General features: G+C 38.1%; 1 protein-coding gene across 2 annotated transcripts in view; it reads right to left on the reverse strand.

Moving 5' to 3' along the window:
- Positions 1 to 14,560: 14,560 nt before the first annotated feature.
- PXDNL (peroxidasin like) overlaps positions 14,561 to 21,168 on the reverse strand; it is a 420,511-nt gene continuing 413,903 nt past the window's right edge. For both annotated transcript variants that reach the window (XM_043601047.1, XM_043601046.1), the window contains 2 exons: positions 17,114 to 17,227; positions 14,561 to 16,343 (listed from right to left, as the gene is read on the reverse strand). In XM_043601047.1, coding sequence (XP_043456982.1) covers positions 16,221 to 16,343; positions 17,114 to 17,227 — 237 coding nt within the window. In that variant the 3' untranslated portion in view covers positions 14,561 to 16,220. The remainder of the gene's footprint in view (positions 16,344 to 17,113; positions 17,228 to 21,168) is intronic.

Genomic DNA, 21,168 nt, shown 5'->3' on the forward strand with positions numbered 1-21,168 from the left:
TCACACTCTGTCTCTGTTTCTGTCTCTCTCTCTCAAAAATAAATAAACATTAAAAAAAAAACCTTTATATTTGGATAATTATCCTAGGTATTTGTTTTCTCTTTTAGAAAGGAGATTCTTGAATAAGAAGAAATGTGTTATTTATTTTATATCCCCCCTACCATTATCACAAATTCTGCGTTTAACATGTGTTCAAAAATATTATGAGTATGCTTAAGAGCGTGAGGCCCACTAACCCAAGGTGAGTAAAGGAGTTAGTGTGCCATCTGAGACAGGTATGTTTTACCCAATCTCAACAGAGTAATGGGAAGCCATTGATTATGATTATGTGCTTAAGCCCTAGTTTAGGGATTCTTCTGAATTTTTAGAAGTTGCTGGAATACTGGCAAGCTAGTCTTTAGTGGCCATTTCCCTTGACTTAATTACAGTCCAAATCTTCAGTGTAAGTCAGAATTCCTGGAGTCCAGAGATAACCCTGGGAACCAGACTATGGGATCAGATGCCTGCTGAATAGTGATTCTAGAAGATAAACAGGAACACTCAAAGGTAGCAGTGCATCGAATTGTTCATCTCCAAGGTCTAATACAGTAGTTAGTCATTAAAATGAGATTATATGTTTGCTTTCTAATGTTTCCTAACTGTGCCTTTATATTTCCTTTGGACTGATTAGTTTTCAGTCCAATTTAGCAAATATTTAATTGCATCCTGCCCAATCACTAAGAAAGCATCATGATGCATTATCAGAGTAGACGAGTAGATTGTTTTACCATATATCATGTGTTTGTGTCAAGTAGTTATTTTCAGCGGTTTTTCCATTGTTTTTTCATGACATAGAAGCATAAATAACTTCTAGATATGAATAATTCATTGAACAAAGTAGAGCCCAGTAGCACTAATCTACTTTTATACAAAAATCAATTGCTACTTTTTTGGCAGCCAATCCAATTCGACTGCCTGTTAACACTGATATCTGCTCATTTGATATTCTTGAGGCAAAAAAAGAATGAAGATAGATAAAATGTCCCACTATTTCTATAATAAAAACATAAAATACCCATATATCTGTGAGATAACGCCTTCGCGATACAACAAAGGGATCCTCAAAAGCAAAATAATTGGGCTAACTTGTACACTTTATCAATTCTTGCCTGGAACCATGCAGTAGAAACCAATATCCTGGACAATTTCTTCACCAATTGTGATAATAATCCTGATACCTAGAAGAAAGTGATGTAGTTATGGCAGACACTGAAGGTCCTCTGACCAGTAGTCATCCATAAATTCTTTCTCCCGTGTGGCTGTCCCACCACAGAAACTGTGAGAGTTAAACACTCATGTTCCAAAGCTTCCTTGCAGGTAGGGGTGGTCAGGTGGCACAGGGTACGAGCCAAGAAAATCAGAAATCGCCAGGGGGGAAGGGGTTCTGTGCAAGTCTTTGTTTTCTAATAAAAGAGACAGAGAGATCATTCTTTTTGCAGCACAGTGTTGTAAATGTATTTTCTCTTCCTTATGGTTTTCTTAATAACATTTTCTCTTCTCTAGCTTACTTTATGCTAAGAAAACAGAATATAGCACATATACAGAATATGCGTCTGCTAACTGTGTTACTAGTAAGGCTCTGGTCAACGGCAGGCTATTTGTAGTTAAGTTGGGGGGGGGAGTCAAAAGCTATGCATGAGTTTTCAACTGCAGGGGCGCCTGGCACCCCAACCTGCATGTTGTTTAAGGGTCAACTTCAATTAAGGCCAATTGCTCCTCACAAACGGATATTTTTAACTTAAAGAGTAAATAAGTAACCCTTTTATCAGTTTGGCTCGTTGATTTATACAAGATTAGTTTCCGTTATTTTTCCCTTAAAATATGTCTTACAGTTGCATGTTACTTTCCATTTTTCTTTATGGCTCGTAGTACAGATTCTTATCATTTGATGGCAGGAATCCAGGTAGCACCTTTTATTTGTTATTGGATCAGCTCAAAAAGGGGCATTGGGCCCAGAGCCCTCTGTTTTCTGGCTTACATTCATTCTGTCTTTACATTATATGTCCCAAGTATAAAACATGGGTCCATAGAATCAAGAGATAAGCCTCTTAATAGTTCTGTTTAATAGAACTTTCTTTGTGATAGAAATGTTCTTTATCTGTGCGGTCTAATATGGTGGCCACTAGCCACAATTGAGTACGAATTGAAATGTGGTTAGTGCAACGGAGGACGTAAGATTTTACTAGTATTTAATGTAACTGTATATGTCCATACATGGCCTATGGCTTCCATATTGGACAGCAGAGCCCAGACCAACTAAAATGGAGTAAAGTTCACTGTGACTGTAACTTCCACTACATTTTACATTCATTGCCTCAAATCCTTTGCTCTCCTATCCAGTTTGCACATGTTCTCCAGACTTAAATTCCTAAAGCACTTATAACTGCACCTCCTTACTCAAAAACCTGTACAAGATGGCCATGGCCTAAAGAATTAAATTCCATCTTCTAAGATTGGCCTTCAAGATCATTCAAAACTTAGACCCCATTTTTCTCCTGACGTTTCTCTATCCACATGATTATTCTTGCCAAAGTGGTCTACTCACTGTGCTCTGAACACATTTATGATTTTCTTCTCTGCATGTATCTGTACATTATATTGGCAAGTGTTGCCATCTTAATAATATTAATCCTCTGATCCATAAGCATGGAATGTCTATTTATTTGCATCTTCTTTAATTTTTTTGAACAATATATCATTATTTCCAGAGTAAAAAAAATTCTAAGTTCCTTTGTTAAATTTATTCCTAAGTATTTTATTCTTTTTTGATGCTAAAATATAGAATCTTAATTCATTTTCACTCTGCTTCTTGCTAGTCTATAGGAATACAATTGATTTTTATATACTGACCTAATATTCCTGCAACTTTGTTGAATGTGCTTATTTTTCTACTCATTGTTAGTGGATTCCTTAACATTTTCTATATGCAAGATCATATCTTCAAATGGAGATAGGTTAGTTTCTTTTCAAGCTAAACGTTTTTTTTTTTCTTGTCTTAGTGCCTTGACTAGAAATTCCAGCACATAACTGAATAAAAGTGTTGAATGGGTAACCTTTACTGATCTTAAGGGAAAACATTCAGTCTTTCCCATTAAGGATGATGCTAGCTCTTGGTTTCTCATAAATGCCCTTATCATTTGAGAAAGTTTCTTTCTAGTCCTAATTTGTTGAGGTTTGTTACCATGAGATGGCGGTATTGGATTTTGTCAAATGTTATGTTTGCATATAATGAGATAAGCTGTATGTCCTGTGGGGTTTTGTCCTTTATTCTATTGATACAGTGAATTACATTAATTGATTTTCAGATGTTAAACCACACTTGAGTTCTTGGGATAAATCCCACTTGGATGTGATATAGAATATTTTATATATGTTACTAGATTTTGTTCACTAGTAGTTGGTTGAGGATTTTTACATCTGTACCCATTAGAGATACTGGTCTTTGATTATGATATCTTTGGATTTGGTATGAAATAACACAGCAGAGTAATATTGGCTTCATGAAGTATGTTTGAGAGTATTCCCAATTCTTGTATTTTTTGGAAGAGTTGATGCAGAATTGCTGTTAATTCTTTAAATGTTTGTTAGAATTCACTAGCAAAGCTATTTGAGCCTGGACTTTCCTCCGTAGGCGTTTTTTTATAGTACTAATTAAATCTCTCTATTTGTGTTTGTTCTGTTTAGATTTTCTATTTCCTCATGAGTTAGTTTTGGTAGTGAATCTAGCAATTTTCTCTTCCACCTAGTTATGTAATTTTATGGCATACATTTATAGCATCCCTTTATAATCCTTTTTATTTCTATATGTTTTATGATCGTACTCCGTCTTTCTAATATTGGTAATTTGGGTGTTTCATTTTTTGGATTAGTTTACCTAAAGCCTGCCAACTATATTAATAAAGATTAGTAATCTTTATTATCTGTACTGTTTTACTATTCTTTAATTAAGTTCTCTTTTTCCATTTTCTTTTTAACTTTTTTTAACGTTTATTTTTGAGACAGAGAGAGACAGAGCATGAATGGGGGGAGGGTCAGAGAGAGAGGGAGACACAGAATCAGAAGCAGGCTCCAGGTTCTGAGCTGTCAGCACAGAGCCCGACGCGGGGCTCGAACTCACAGACCGCGAGATGGTGACCTGAGCCGAAGTCGGACACTTAACCGACTGAGCCACCCAGGCGCCCCTTTTCCATTTTCTTAAAGCAGAAGTTTAGGTTATCGGGTTGAGATATTAATTTTATTATTAATACAGGTATTTACAGCTCTTAATCTCTCTATAACCACAAATTTATCTGCGCTCCATAGTCTTGATATGTTTTCTTTTTTTCATCTCAAAGTAATTTTTCTTATAATTTCTTCTATATTTACTGGTTATTTAGCAATGTGTGGTTTACAGTTTTCCACATATTCTTTAATATCCCAACTATTTTTCATTATTGATTTCTAATTTAAGTCCACTGTGATCATAGGACATATTTTGTGTGGTTTCAATCATTTTAAATTTATCAAGTCTTGTATTTTGGCTGAGCACATGATCTGTCCCAGGAAGTGTTCCTTGTGTGCTTGAGAAGAATGTGTATTATGCTGGTGGCATGTTATTCTTACTGGTGTCTGTTATTTCTTGTTGGTTTATACTGTTTTTAAAGTATTCCATATTCTAATTGAGATATTGTCTAATTTTTCAATCCAGTATTGAAAGTGAAGTATTGAAATCTCCAACTATTATTGTTGAATTGTCGATTTCTTCCCTGATTTCTTTTCTGTTTTGCCACATAATGTTTTAGGGTTCGTTTTTTAGATGCGTATGTCTTTCTAATGGTGATCTCTTCCTGATGGATTTGAGACAGAAATATTTTCTGTCATGTCTAGTAACGTTTTCTGTTTTAGTATATATTTTCTATGGTATTAGTAGACCCACTGGAACACTCCTGGTTCCTGTTTTCATAGTACATCTTTCCTACCGTTTCACTTTCAACCTCTTTGTATTTTTGTATCTAAAGTGAGTGTCCTGTAGACAGGATAGAGTTGGATCCTGTTTTTTGTACATATGTTTGTTTCTTTGCTTGCTTTTGAGATCAAAACTGACAATTTCCATCTTTGATTTGGTTTTTAGACCCACTTTAAGGTGAATATATTACTGAGTCAGGTCCCTAAACGGCAAGGAACACATTTTTTAAAAAATCTACCGCAACCAAAAATCCACGGTATCCTCGTGCTGTTTAATTTGATAGCTTGAACAATTGTTACACACCATTTTCTGTCTTGTTTTACTATCACATTTCAGGTACACTTAAACCTATTTTCTGTTTTGGTATCAGGCGATAAGGTGATACAATCCAGACCATATCATAAAGTAGATGTGTTTTACTATGTAGCCAGGATATTGTCACATCTGTGGAAACTTTCTTAATATAAAAGAATATTAAGAATGTACTGGGGGAATGAAAACAGGTACCGTAGGCATGGTAATCCCAACGCTGAAATTTATCAGAACAACACCTAGGAACACATACATTATAAATGGACGCACTTACCTTTCCCCATGACTCTTCACTTTGATTTCTGGGTTCTAATTTCTTGGGTTTTGATTCCCCTTGCTTGCTTCTATTTTTAATGTTTGTTGATGACTGACCTCCAGTATAGACTTGATTTTCTGTTTCAATCTCAGTATGCTGAAGGATACAAAATCCAATTTCCGTTCTGTCTCTACTCTGGAAAGGGGCAGCCCCCAGGTTCCATGATATACCAGTACTCCTGCGACAAACCTGTGTTTGCCCCGGCCTTTACACCCCCAGCTCATTTGTAACTCATCCCCGTTATGTTTGTTGTAGGCCTGATTTTACATTAGAAACCTAAGCATTTGTTGACACTATAAAATAAAAACACGCTTGCTGAAGTCTATAACAGCCATCTTTGAGTAATTAAGACTGTTGATCGGATCCTCAGAATTTTGTTGTTCTACATTAACCACATAACCCTTTTCCGCTTTTGCACTTGAGATCCTCTGCGGCTCCTGCTATTAAACGACCACGCCAAAGGTGTGGTTTGGATCTGCAGTAGAACTTCCTTTGCAAATAAAGTTTGAAGCCGGTGAGAGCACAGGGGGTGGTCTCCCAAAATGATAGGGGGTTTTGCAACTCCCATTGTTGCCGCTGCCTGTGGAGTACCTTGCTACTTGGAACACCGCCTGGGGCTCAAAGTCAGCGTGACTTCTTATTTACAGGTCAGCTCCGGTTTTTGAAGCACAGCCACTCTGTCTCTGACTGCCATGAGCAGTCCCCACACCAGCGTGGTGTGTTAGCGCCTGTAATTTCCGAGCTGTTAACGTAATGACACATGGCTTCAAACTGTGCTTCAGAAAATTGCTTCTTAAGATCCTTTACCATTCCTGAATTTCATAGTGCACATTTATGTCAGTTTTAAAGCACAAAACTCTGTCTTTATTGCCTGAAGCTAATTGTGTAAAAGAACCACTTGCCTGTCATGATACAAAAAAGACATATATCTCATAATGATTTAATCCCTTCTCTCAGGAATCTCCAGCAATGAGCAGAAGAACACGGAATCTTTCATCCATTATCAAGAAAGTTAACTTGTTAAATACGTTTCAAGAGACACATATTTTCTGTGTCTAATTAATGAATTTTACATCCATCTAGTCCAACAAAATCATTGTTTAGAACACCAAAATACCATACTGTGGCCCTTGCCACTTAGAAATAGTAAGGTCTTGGGGCGCCTGGGTGGCTCAGTTGGTTGAGCATCTGACTTCGGCTCAGGTCATGATCTCTTGGTCAGGGAGTTTGAGCCCCACATTGGGCTCTGTGCTGACAGCTCAGAGCCTGGAGCCTGTTTCAGAGTCTGTGTCTCCCTCTCTTTCTTGCTTGCACTCTCTCTCTGTCTCAGAAATAAACAAACATTAACGGGATGCCTGGGTGGCTCAGTCGGTTAAGTGTTTGAATATTGGTTTTGGTTCACGTCATGATCTTACAAGTTTGTGAGTTCGAGCCCCATATTGGGCTCTGTGCTGACAGCTCAGAGCCTGGAGCCTGCTTCACATTCTGTGTCTCCCTCTCTCTCTGCCCACCCCCCAGCTCATGTTTTATCTCTCTCTGTCTCAAAAAAATAAACATTAAAAAAATTTTTTTAATAGAAAGGTCTTGGATAAATTAATCATGGTTTACAAAATTTTTTTCTTAGATTGCAGAACATCTGTTGATATGGGAATTCTTTTAATGAGAAACAATTAGTATCTTTTCCATGACCTACTGTAATTAGACATATACTTATTAAGAGAAATGATTTTAGTTAACTTATATAAGTGGGGTTGCCTTTGCGAAGAATGTGTAGGAGCCTAAGAGAGAAAATTTGGACAATTCATAAATGTCAGCGTTTTATAGAAACCATACGAAGAACTTTAACATGAAGTACATGTGAAGGTAATGCATTTCATTAAAAAAGAAATATGTACTTCAAGTGATCGATGAGAAATACAATTCTAGCAATCCAAACTGCACTGACTGCTTTAAATTTTTCAAAACATCATCAGTCACTATATATAAACTAATGAATCTACAACTAAGAGTTTGTTTTCTTACTGACCCTGTTTTCAAATAAGAATAATTGATCCCGGGGCACCTGGATGGCTCAGTCGATTGAGCGTCTGACTCGTGATTTCTGCTCAGATCATGATCTCGCGATAATAAGATTGAGCCCTACATGGGACTCTGCACTGACAGCCCAGAGCTTGCTTGGGATTCTCTCTTTCCCTCTCTCTGCCCTTCTACCTCCCTCTGCCTCTCTCTCTCTCTTTCAAAATAAATAAATAAACTCTAAAATAATAATAATAATAAATCTGAGTTCTTCTTTTAATGTTTTATTTATTTTTGAGAGAGCACAAGCAGGGGAGGGGCAGAGAGAGAGGGGCAGAGGATCCCAAGCAGACTCTGTGCTGATAGCAGTAATCCTGATGTGGGGCTTGAATTCACGAACCACGAGATCATGACCTGAGTTTAAGCCAGGGGCTCAACTGACTAAACCACCTAGGTGCCCCATGAATCCCAGTTCTAATAAGGATATGGAAATGTTTGCGACGACTAATACAAAAGTGTTATTCTTCATCAAAACAATGACAAAATAAATGCCTGGAGACTTGGCTGTCCAAATTTTCTAACCTGGATCATTTTAACTGAGTGATGAAATCTTCGCCATCATTTTTTATAGGAGGAGAGCTCCTATATACAAAAATTATTTAGTATTTGCCTTTACATTTCTGTCTCGTATCGTTTGAACATTAAGAGAAACGTAGTTGGGGTAGAGTGTGAGAAATGTCAAACTACACTAGACTCTGAGGCTATCTACATGCATACCTATCTACAAAGTCACAGCACGTAATATTTGGTGTATATATCAAGAAAGAAACATTGCTCCTAATGCTTACTTGAAACATTATGCAAATAAGTTGGTTAGCAGGATTTACTTTTTCTATTCTCCTTTGTATCTCAAACGTTTTGGAAGGCTGGAAGCACATCCTTTACCTTCTGTGTTAACATCCGGGACAACTGGAGGCTGGGAACTGACAAGTAGTACTGGGTTGCTTTCTAAGATTTTTAAGATGCTGACGTCACGCCACCGGTTCTTTAGGTCATAAAGATAATAGGTCATAAAGCTAATAGGTCATAAAGCAGGTGCCACACAGTTTGGCCATTATCACCTCCTCTCCCTTTAAAAAATATCATTTCAAGTCCCTTGTCCATCACAACAGCAGTGATACTCCACAGATAAGGGGTTCCAGGCAATGAAGAATCAGCAGGCTCTCCTCAACTGCCCCCTGCCTCCGTCATGTGTTTCTAGAACCCCCTGCCACTGCATTGGCACGGGAGTAGCAGACAAAAGGATATTTTCTTTTCAAAAATCCCAAGGTTGACACCTTTTCCTCATACTTTCCATTGTCAGCTTTGCCCTACAAGTAAGAGTCGTACATATCAGGGGTTCTGTGGCTCCTTCCAGTCAGAGGAAATCTCAAAGTCTCAAAAATCGAAACCATTTACATGAGATCAAAGTAAACCATGGCTCACTGCTCAATCGTATTTCACAATTTTATCTGCTTTCCACAAGTTATAATATGTAGCATTTTTTTTTCTTTTCAGTTTTGGGTCTAGTCTAAATATTTCATAATATCCATTCTAATTTCTTTGTGGGTGGAAATGTATGTATATGCTATCAATTCTCTTATTTTCCTTATTTTCTTATTTTTTCCTTATTTTTGATTCCACCGTCAATGGATAGCATGGTCTGTAAAACACCACAAAATTACTGAAATTTGTTAAAGTGTGCTGTGCAACCAGGAGTCAATTTTTGAAAATGTTTCACACAGAACTTAGAGTATATATTCTCTTGCTGTTAGGGGCAAGCTTGCATATATGAGCACAGCTCAAGTTTGTTAGCTATACTGTGCAAGTATTAACTAGCTTTTGTCTGACTGATATGTCAGTTTCTGAAAGAAGTATATGAAAACCTGAAAGAGGTGTAATTATAGATTTACAAATTTTAGGTCATAAATTGGCAGTTTTTAATGTGAACGTGATGATGTCTTATGTGTACATGGGTAAGGATTGTTGTACTTATCTGATTTGTACTACCGAATGTCCAGAATCATCCTGTATTAGTTTTCAAGGGCTGTTGTAACTAAGTACCACAATCCAGATAGCTTAACAGAAACGCATGGGCTCACAGATCAGGTACGGCAGTTAGTTGCTTCTGAGGCTAAGGGGCAGAAGGTGCTCCAGGCTTCTCTCCTCGGCTTATCGATGGCTGTTTTCATGTTCCCAAAGCGTACTCCCTGTGTGCATCTGTGTATCTGTCTCCAAATTTGCCCTCTTCATAAGGAAACCAGTCATACTGGATTAGGACCCACCCTAATGACCTCATTTTAACTCAGTTGTCTCTACAGGATTTCTCTCTGAATAAGATCACATTTTAAGGTACTTACAATATAAGGTACTTAACACGTAAGTTTGGGGGAAACACAATCCAACCTGTAACACACTTCTTTCAAAACTCATTAAAATATGGGATAACTCCCTTTATCCCTTTTGCTCAACATTTTTGTGACATTAGGTCTTAGTTTTGTTGTGTACGTGTTTGCGTGTGTGTGTGCATTTGTGTATTTGTATATATGTTTGTGTAGATTTTTTTAATCGATCTGAGACTCTGGATTTTGTCTGATGAGCAAATGTTTTTATTTAATAAGATTTCAAATATATTTAAATGTATTACATTACATTTTTTCCAGTAACCAAAGTTTTGATATCTTTACTTTTCTTACCTTATTTTGAATCGATCATGTTTTCCTAAAAGAAAATCATATGTTTCTATTATTTCAGTTATGACACTGAAATTTTTGAGTTTGTAGTCTTTATTGGCACAGGTCATTAATTTGGCGGCTTGGGATTTCTACACCTCAACGATTATGTAAATTTAAACTTCACACCTCAACGATTATGTAAATTTAAACTTCACATCTTCACATGGTCTTTAACCACGACCAAACTGGAATGTTCTCCAGAATCATCCGCATACCTCTGTGTGCATTCCAGGCCTGACTCTGAACACTTCTTCTCATAGTTACATCCAGTTGGATACTTTTCCTTTACAAATTGTTTTTCTTTTTTTTGTTTTGATTTGGGTTTTTTGTTTGTTTGTGGACAAACATCATCCTATTCACTGACTCTAGGCTGAGTTTCCCACACCAATCACATTGTTCCATGCCCTGCCAGCAAATTATGTTCTTTCTTCCACATGCTTTCCCAGAAAACAGATTGTTTGATATTTTCAATTGTTTAAAGGATTCTAAGGCTCCAAGAAACCAAGTTTTCTTCTAACTAGACTTAGTCCTGATGCTCCCAAAACATTGTTACCACTTCAGATGGGTAATTTATATCAGTTTATTTAGACTTTATTCAACTTGTTTAGTTTGACATGGTATTTTATTTTAAAATTTGAATAATTGGAATCTATACCAATTCAAAATTCACTATAATTCTCATTCTAACTCCTCCTGGTCCTGGAGGACATAAGAGCAAGGTCTACGTTCTTTGGACAATTCCAGATGCTTTCTCCTGTGTTGCTCAAGTAGATGTACTCTTGGTGAATGACCCATTGAAAGTATTCTTAAATCACAAAACTAAAAGGCAACCAACAGAACGGAAGAAGATATTTGTCAATAATATATCATATAAAAGGTTAGTATCCAAAATTTATAAAGAACTTCTCAAACTCAACCCCCAAAAAACAAATAATCCAGTGAAGAAACGGGCAGAAGACATGAATAGACACTTTTCCAAAGAAGACGTCCAGATGACTAAAAGACACATGCAATGATGCTCCACATCACTCAGCAGAGAAATACAAGTCAAAACCACAGTCAAGTACCACCTCACGCCTGTCCGAATGGCTAAAATGAACAACTCAGGCAACAACAGATGTGGGCGAGGATTCGGAGAAAGGGTAACACTTCTACACTGCTGGTGGGAGTGCAAACTGGTGCAGCCACTCTGGAGAACAGTGTGGAGGCTCCTCAAAAAGTTAAAAATAGAGCTACCCTACAATCCAGCAACTGCACTACTAGGTTTTTATCTGAAGGATACAAAGGTGAAGGGGCACATGCACCCCAATGTTTATAGCAGCGCCATCGACAACAGCCAAACGATGGAAAGAGACCAAAGGTCCATCAACTAATGAATGGATAAAGAAGATATGGTATATACATGTATATGGTATATATACATGACATACACACACACACACACACACACACACACAATGGAATACTACTGGGTGATCAAAAAGAACGAAATTTTGCCATTGGTAACAATGTAGCTGGAACTCGAGTGTATTATGCTAAGTGAAATAAGTCACTCAGAGAAAGACAAATATATGATTTCACTCATATGTGGAATTTAAGCAAGAAAACAGATGAACACAGGGGAAGGGAAGGAAAAATAAGATAAAATCAGAGAGGAAGGCAAACCATAAAAGCCTCTTGAAAACAGAGAGCAGACTGGGGACTGCTGGTGGGGAGATGGGCTAGGTGGGTGGGTGATGGGCATCGGGGAAGGTATTTGTTGGGATGGACACTGGGTGTTGTAGGTAAGTGATGAATCAGTGGGTTTTGCTCCTGAAGCCAATACTACACTGCATGTGAACTGACTTAAATTTAAATAAATACATTTTAAAATTTTCAATTTAATTTAATTTTAAATAAAAGGTTCCTAAGTAATTATTCCACAGGAGGAAAAAATTGGAATGATTTAAATGAATCTCTTCACCTTTTAGAGAAGACAGTTTTGTTCTTAAAAAAAAATGACACTATGAATTTGTGTTTATAATATTCATACATTATACTAATGTACATTTTATGTATTTTAAGTAAACAACTGATTTTTATTCAATAATGTGATACATAGAAATAGAAACATACAATATATTTTAAATTTTGAGTCAGAGATCCTTCCTTAAATGATCTTCCTTTATTCCTACTCTTTGAAGATATATTCACACACATGAAATTAAGAGTATTCTCCAGCCCATTGACCAAATTATGGATGATGGGTAGCTAGATAAATAATGAATAAATAATTAGATAGTATATACCCCTTCCAAAGATAAAAAACAAGTAAAAATTTTTCACATTAGATTACTGTCACACACACAGATTCCAAACATACACCAATATTTGGTAGCAAGATATAAGAGAAGAGAATACTATTTTAACATTTATTTACATATAGTCTATATTATATATATATGTCATAATATTATGTATATAATAGTACCACATATATATATATGCCAGATAGATAGATATGTGTTATATATATATATATAACACATATCTATAATATATCTAAATATATATCTAAATATATCTATCTAAATATATCTAAATATAAATCTATCTAAATATATCTAAATATAAATATCTAAATATATATATAACATATTTATGTTAATAATTAAGCTTAAAGAAATTCTCCTCACTTGTTTTACAAAGTATATTTAGAACACAAAATGACTTTCATAATTTGGAGAAATATACTATATTCTATACCCCTAGTTTATGTTCGAGATGCAAATTTAAACGGATTCATTTCTGATGCTTGAAACAAAAGTCTGCAAATTATCTAATACAAGGGCTAAAAACATAGCATACAGAGTTATATTTACGATAGAAATGTTAGCACTACATATGTTTAGTACACCATCCCTCGTTTTGTATACCCACGAGGAACAAATCGGTTTTACGTTGCTTTTTACAAACTCTATCATGCCAATAAATGTTGAGGACGCTCAACCAAATACGGCTCTTAATAAAGTGCCTCTTTCCTAAAATGGAAGATAAGATTTCCGTGTGAGCTATCCATGAACTTGATTTAATTTACTAATAAACCATATTTTATTTTCAAATAAAAATGCATTACACATGACATTGGGCAAGGCATGTCTGAAGGAACTGCAGTTCAATTACAGTTAAGTCTATATTAACATCGGTTCACAATTAAGCTAAAAAATGCAAAACTGCTTACCCAAATGCCCAACAAATTTTCCTACCTCTGCCTCCCTAACATACTGACCACACGATCGTAATAGGTCACATGATCTGACCACACGATCGTAATAGGTCAATATAAGGACTCATTCTTAAACATTGTTATTTGCCGTATGTGAGTGTTAAAGACTGTTTGTCGGGTAAATGCTCTATTTTTAAAAGCCAATCTCAAATAAAAACGGTCTACACCCCTTCAACTACATGTTGTGTAGCTCCATGTGCAGGGTGACCACTTATACACAGAAGAGAGAAAGAGTAGACATTAAAGAGCCCCTGAAAGAGAGGAGAAATCTTCCTACCTTTTCAAGCAATCATACAACGTGGCTAAAAAACTGCTTTTCTTTAGCAGAGGACGTCAGGAAAAGACGAAGCCCAAGAATGCTTTCATCTTCTTTGCAAACACCTCCTTGTGGATCCCTCCTTCCTCCCAGATGAGAGAGGTGCCACACGTAAGAAACATTACATTTTACCTCCGGCAGATTTCATGGCAGAATATAACATGTCAAATACTGTTAACGAATACACTTGGATTCTCAGTGTTTTATGGTTCTTGGAATAAACAAAATCACTAAGGAAGAAACACTTGTGTCATCACACTTGTGTGGCCTAGAAAACATGTAGAAGAATACACACACACAAAGACACACGCACACACACATACAAAACTGAAAACAGCATTCGCATTTGGACCGCAGGAGTGGAATACAAAGGTTTACATACCCTTGGGAAATATTTGAAATTTTTATTGTGTGCAATATGAACTTTTAAAAATGAAACATTTAAAAAACATAGTGAAATAAATGAAATGCAGTAAAATGAAGAAAGAAGAAAGGTAATCTGCATGATAGCCATATCTGTAAGGGGCCTGAATATTTTCCAATTGTCGACTGACGGACAAGCTTTAAAATTCCCGTGTTCCATTTTAAATGATAATTTGATGCTGTTATTTTGATATTTGCTTACGGTTAATGAACCAAACATTGACCAGGTGGCATCCATGTTAACATGTGGCCAGGGTATAAAAAAGAACACGAGATACCATGCAGGTCTTGCTTCAACTTGAAGAAAAGGATACAATGACAAATGAACATGACGAGAAGCCTCAACTCTTAGCTGTGTTACTGTCATTTGCAACACGCTTGCTGTGGTTGTTTCAGAGGAACAAATTCCACTTCCATGAGGTTTGGCTTCATTTCACTTTGTTGGGTTTGGAAAGGCCACCAAATGTCAAGCTTTTGGGACCCGCTACGTTTTGCCTTTCGAAACGTTAAGTAGAAATTATTTTGGGTTTCAAAAGGCATCGAATGTCAAACCTTTAGGACATACTACGTTTTGCCCGTAAACTTTTTCGTAAAAGTTATTTGGGATCTTGGGAGGGGATCACCAGCACATTTTTAAAATAATGATGTGCATCATCAAACTCCAAAAACATCTTTCTTCACTCAGAGTTATCACCCTAAGAGCCTCCCTGAGCAGGACACTACATGAAGTCTCTCCTCGAAGGTTCTAGAACAAAGAGTTTCTTAAAGAAATCTACCAACAACCGTAACCAACCCCTACATGTGGGTGCACAATATTTTAAAAGCATTGATTATAAAAAACTCACCTAACTTACTAAATATCCAATTCTGAGTATAGCTAAACCTGTTCTCTATTGGGCTGTATTTTTTAATTTTTATTTTTTATATTGGCTTGTATTTGAGATGCTATACAGAGTGCCAAAATTAGAAGAAACCTCATAGCATGACCTTTTGTTTAAGCTGCAGACATTTCCCATTTTTCTGACAGTAAATTCAGATTTGAGTTGTTCCCAAGTTGCTTAGACTTGGAGAATTTCAATTTCGACACCTCACACGTGATCAGAATGGCACAAGGGAAAGGCAGGTATTGTGCCATGCTCCTTTGAAGGCTCGTTCCCTTCACAGTGTTTGTATTTCCCAGCCAAATGTAAAACATGGCAAGCTCCCCCAAATTATACTTTCCCTGACTTCCCCCTAATGTTCTACAAGTTAGAGCCTAGTGACGGTTAAGGGAAGTGCGTTTCCAGCAAAATCTGGCCATTATCTAGGTTCTAGACGCAAAAGACAGAGTGCGATAGGAAAGCAGCATCACGCATTGTGCCAAAAATCTTTCCAGATGTTTTCTCTGAGTGCAAAACGTATTCTCTCAAAATTCCTGGAGATCATAAAATCTCTCTGAATTTTGACATGAGAGCTTTTCCACAATCCTCAGATCTAAAAACAAACAAACAAACAAACAAACAAAAAAACAATGCCGCATGATATTCTTTTCATTTCCATGTACGGCAAATAAAACTGGTGGCTTTCAATACGAAATCCTTCTTACAATAAAATAATTCCTATGTACTTTATAGACTTGAATTTTTGCCTTACTTCACGGTACATTAGAAGATGGAAAGACAAAAGATCTCCCGTGTGTCGGAGAGTTAAATGAACTACTTTGTCAGTGACTTCTGCGCCTGGAGTGTGACTCCGGGTGAAAAGTACTGAAGTCCGACGTGCCTGTCTTTTCCTGAGAAATTCCCCCACTCAGGGCTCGAGAGCGATGACACTGGTTAGCGTTTCTCTGGGGAATCGGCCGGGTCTCCGCAAACCGGACAGCAGGTTCCTTTCACCGACTCCAGACGGGGGCACGCAGCCAGGGGACAAGTCTCCACCACGCAGGTGACCTGGCCACTCTGAAAGGCAACGTTCAAAGCTTATGTCCATGTTTCTGACAGTGGCGTGACCTTTTTAAAAGTTTCTGCTGATACGCGCTCTGATTGGCTCTCTCAATGTCAGGAAAACTTACCCACGGTATGAGCTCATTTTTACACGTAACCCTGCCTGATGCCTTATTTCTAAACGTGCAGCATGAAAGGCGAGGCTGGAAGTTCTGGCTTATAAAATGCTACCTCCCAAACCGTAGGGCACGGGGTGTGACCTACACGAGGAAGCTCGTGGGTTTTCATTGTGGGGAGAGGCCGCAGCGATCTGCATCAGCTCTGTTCAAAAACTCAACTCGAGAGACACTGAGCTGCTCCCTTCTGGTGGATCCCAGGAGACATGTTTTAACACTTAACCAAGTGCTTTCAGGCAACACCACCATCGCGAGCCTGACTGGAGAACAAGGAGATGAACTCAAGCCCCATTTCTGCCTCTGTCTACTCGTGTGACCTTGGGAAAAGCCCACTAAACACCCGGAGCATCAGCTCCCTCAATCATCAGTGAAAATGTGAGAAGTCCACATGGTGTCCAACAAGTGCTCCTTAGGGAGCGGCCGTATTTACATCGATAACCAGAAACCTCGAGAACTCACATCAGTAGCTTGACCTTGAAAATAGGCCTCAAATCTACTCACGAGAGAGACTGTAGTTCCTCTCTTGAATTCTACAGCTACGTCTCAAGTGGCAGGCTAGCAGGAGTAAAACAGGAGGAGGAAGATGGAGAAACTTCTGGCAACGCGTACCTTACACGTACAGCGAATGCAGTCGTCTTTCATCCAGTGTTCCTGGTCTCTCCTCTGAATCCCTCCATCATCCGTGCATCCGGCCTGCCTGAGGCGTGCCTCCAGCTTGTTTATCTGACAGAGGAGGCGAAGGAAAGGAAGTGGGAATTGAAACAGTGGCAACAAAGCAGATAACTAACACGGTGTGATGAAATGCTCTATCGTGTGAGCGCACACCTAGAGGGCGAAAGAAACTTCAAAGCCAACATAATTTTTCTTAACTTTTTTTTTTACCCCAAACTTACTGAATCTCAGTCATCCAGGGTCGAAGCTAATAATTCCCCAGATGTGGCAAAATATTGAAGACGGATCTGATATCTGACACGGGTAAGTTACAAAAGAATAGGATTGGAATCAAATGAGTGAAATTAGATATCTGAGAGAAATCTTCTCGGTAGTCATTCATCTTGATTCAACAAGTCAAGAGTTTATTTTCTTGTACTCAGGTGATCATAAACAGCATTCCTTGAACAAATGTTTATTAGATTTCAAAGATAAAACAATGCAGGGTGTCCAGGCGCTTAAGATTTGATAGAACGGCGGGTCAATAAGTCACAGTTAGATAATGAGGGTACGTACATCAGAGGGAAAGCAGATGGCAACCCTCTCTCGGTTCTCCCTCAGGGAATAAGGGAGGCGTCACGTGGGGAAAAGCATTTGAGCTGTCAGCGGACATGTGACAAAATCATTCAGAACGAGCAGGGAAGAGGCGTTTCAGACAAAAGGGAAAACGTCTGACCAAAGCATGGGGACCACAAACAGGTCAGTATCTCGGGAATATAAATTGCTGTGGAAGGGTAAAAGGCACAGGGGGAGTGTTGAGGGAGTCAAGGCAGCCAAAAAATCAGGACCTTAAGAGTCTGATGAATTAATTTAGATACTACAGTCTCTAGACAATGGGGGAAGAATCACAGTGATCACTGTAGGGGCATTATGAAGGCAGACCAGTGAGGGCAGAGGAGATCCACATGGGCTCAGCTGGGAAAGGGAGAAGTGAGAGTGGGAAACGCCACCGGGCAGGTGGAGCTCGCTGGTGGGCCTGGGGGGAGGGAAGAGAGAAAAATGCAAGACTGCGAAGCGCCAGGTTTCACAAGGCCCCTAAATGATGGTGACGTTCGCCACGATACATTCTAGAGAACGCATTACGAAAGAGTAATGGTCCACAGAGAAATTAAAGATGCTTAATTAAGAGGAATTTTAGAAAGGATGAAAATAATATCGTTTTACAAAAGAAGAGGCTAAGTCCAAGAGCACTGAATGACTTAGGAAAGTTGCAGCTGCACTGCTATGGGCTGAACAGTGTCCCCCGAAAGTCGTATGTTGGAGCTCTAACCCCCAATACCTCAGAATGTGACTGTATTTGGAGACAAAGTCCTTAAGGAAGTAATTAACTTAATGGGGCACCTGGGTGGCTCAGTTGGTTAAGCACCCACCTCTTGGTTTTAACTCAGGTGATGATCTCACGGTTCGTAGGTTTGAGCCCCATGTCGGGCTCCGTGCTGATGGTGTGGAGCCTGCTTGGGACTCATTCTCCTTCTCTCTCAGCCCCTCCCCAGCTCATGGTTCGCTCACGCTCTCTCTCTCTCTCTCTCAAAATAAATAAATAAACTTAAAAAAATTTTTTAAGTAATTAACTTAAAATGTGGTCATGGAGGGGCGCCTGGGTGGCGCAGTCGGTTAAGCGGCCGACTTCAGCCAGGTCACGATCTCGCGGTTCGTGCGTTCGAGCCCCGCGTCAGGCTCTGGGCTGATGGCTCAGAGCCTGGAGCCTGTTTCCGATTCTGTGTCTCCCTCTCTCTCTGCCCCTTCCCCGTTCATGCTCTGTCTCTCTCTGTCCCAAAAATAAATAAACGTTGAAAAAAATAAAATAAAATGTGGTCATGGAGATGGGGCCTCACCCAGTGACTGGTGTCCTTCTGAGAAGTGTAGATTAGGGTCCAGACACCCAGTGACAAGTTCGTGTGAAGAGAAAAACCAAGGAGGGAGACCTCAAGAGAAACCAATTCTGTCAGCACCTTAATCCGGGACTTCCAGCCTCCAGAACTCTGAGAAATAAATTTCTGTCGTAAAGCCACCTAGCCTGTGGTGTTTGTGACTTCTGTGCTAGCAAACTCATATGAGCATCATTAGCACTAGATCCTATATTCTCAAAAGACCTTTCTAGTGTGTATCTAAGAATCATTATGTTTTTCTCCCTAGTGAACGTTCCTTTCAGATTCTCTGAACTCTGCTATTTGGTGGGAAATTATAAAACAATTTCAAAGACTTGACCATTGTTCTTTATATGTGCCAGAAACTGCTGTGCCCCAGAAAAATTTGGATACAAACAAGAGACCAAATTAGATGTCCTGAAGACGTAAAAGCAATGATTTATTTTTAAATGGTTATTGAGCACCTGCTATATGTCAGCTAGTCCTAGGGAAGGCTACAGTGATAAATATTCCTGGGTTTCTCTTCTTAAGGAGTCTGCAGTATAGTAAGGGAGAGAGGATTTATGCAAAAATAAGTATGCTACAAGCCCATATGTTGTGTGTCATAAGAGCATACACACAATGGCATGGGATTTCAAGGAAAAACAATTATTTCCAGGGAAATGGAGTAGAAAAGGGAGTAGTCAGGGAAGAATTTACAATTTAAATGGGACTTGTGCTAGGCCTTGAATAAAGATGGCATTTGGCTATGGGAGTATTTATGTACATGAGCATGTGGGCAAGGGGACAGTACGTTTCAGCTAGAGGGAAAATAATGTGAATGAAGTTAATAAGAGGGGAGGGTGAACAGTGAGATTTTAACCTTGGGGGAAAGAAAAACATAAAACGTGAAAAAAGTTATTTGGAAATTAGATTTAAAAATGGGTTAGGACTACATTTTAAAGAGCCAAGAATACTCATGAACTTGGCATTCATGAAGGGAACAAAAAGTCTTGATGTAAAAATAATAAATAAATAAATAAATAAATAAATAATAAATAAAATTGATCACGTAAAATATTTGACCACATTTGGATTGAAGTAGGACAGCAGGATGGGCCTTTGGGGGTAATGTATTATTATAGTGGCTACGCTTGGGAAGTGACATCCATTGTTCGTTAATTTATTCATTACCCAATAGGATTATTAAGTATGCAGTATATGCCAGCTAAACACTGATGAACTAAAAGGCTAAATCTACGGCTTCATGTAAGCAGTGAGAATGGAGACGATTGTAGGATAAATTAAAAATTATGATGGAGGCAGGAATGATAGGGTTTTACAACGACCAGATGTGGACTGAATTAGTCTTTGCCTGAGCAGGATCATGGGTGAACGAAAATCATAAAAATCTCTAGAGATGTTAGTGATTATGGTCTAGAAGACTAAGACAAAAAACAAAAACAACAATACTTTTATTTCTAAAAATGCTGAGAACATGAAAACATTAGTAATGTTGAGTAAGTCCAAAACAAACAAAAAAAAAAAAAAAAAAGGAGAGGCAATTCTAAGGTATGAAAAAGATATTTAGGTGACAATTTCTATCCTCAAGGAGAAAAGTATAGAAAAGCAAATTAGACAAATGACAGCAACACGTCCATTGTAAATTCCTGGAGCTCAGGGGAATAAAGTATTTTCAAATGACAAAGAAACTATTTAAGGGAAATAGTCTGAGAACTATGTACCATAAATATAAGAGATATAACGCACGATGAAATTTTGTTCTGGACTTAATTATAAAGTCTTGAGAATAAGAGGCTGTTTGGTGGGAAGTCAAAAAACATGCTGGACCATAACTTTCTTTTGCCTATTTTCCCATGTGCTTATTGCTAGTGTACCGAAATACAATTTATTTTTGTATGTTTATCTTGCGTATATTCTATCCTGCGACGTTGGTGGACTTACTTATTAATTCTTGGAATAGTTTGGTAGATTTCTTGAAATCTTCTAAGACCTCTTAGAAAATCATCTTAAAATAGTTTTCTTTCTTTCTTTCCAATCGGTAGACCTTTTCCTTTTCTTGCCTTATTACACTGGCAAGGATTC

The sequence above is a fragment of the Prionailurus bengalensis genome, chromosome F2 (genome assembly GCF_016509475.1).
Source record: "Prionailurus bengalensis isolate Pbe53 chromosome F2, Fcat_Pben_1.1_paternal_pri, whole genome shotgun sequence".
Taxonomy (NCBI): Eukaryota; Metazoa; Chordata; class Mammalia; order Carnivora; family Felidae; genus Prionailurus; species Prionailurus bengalensis.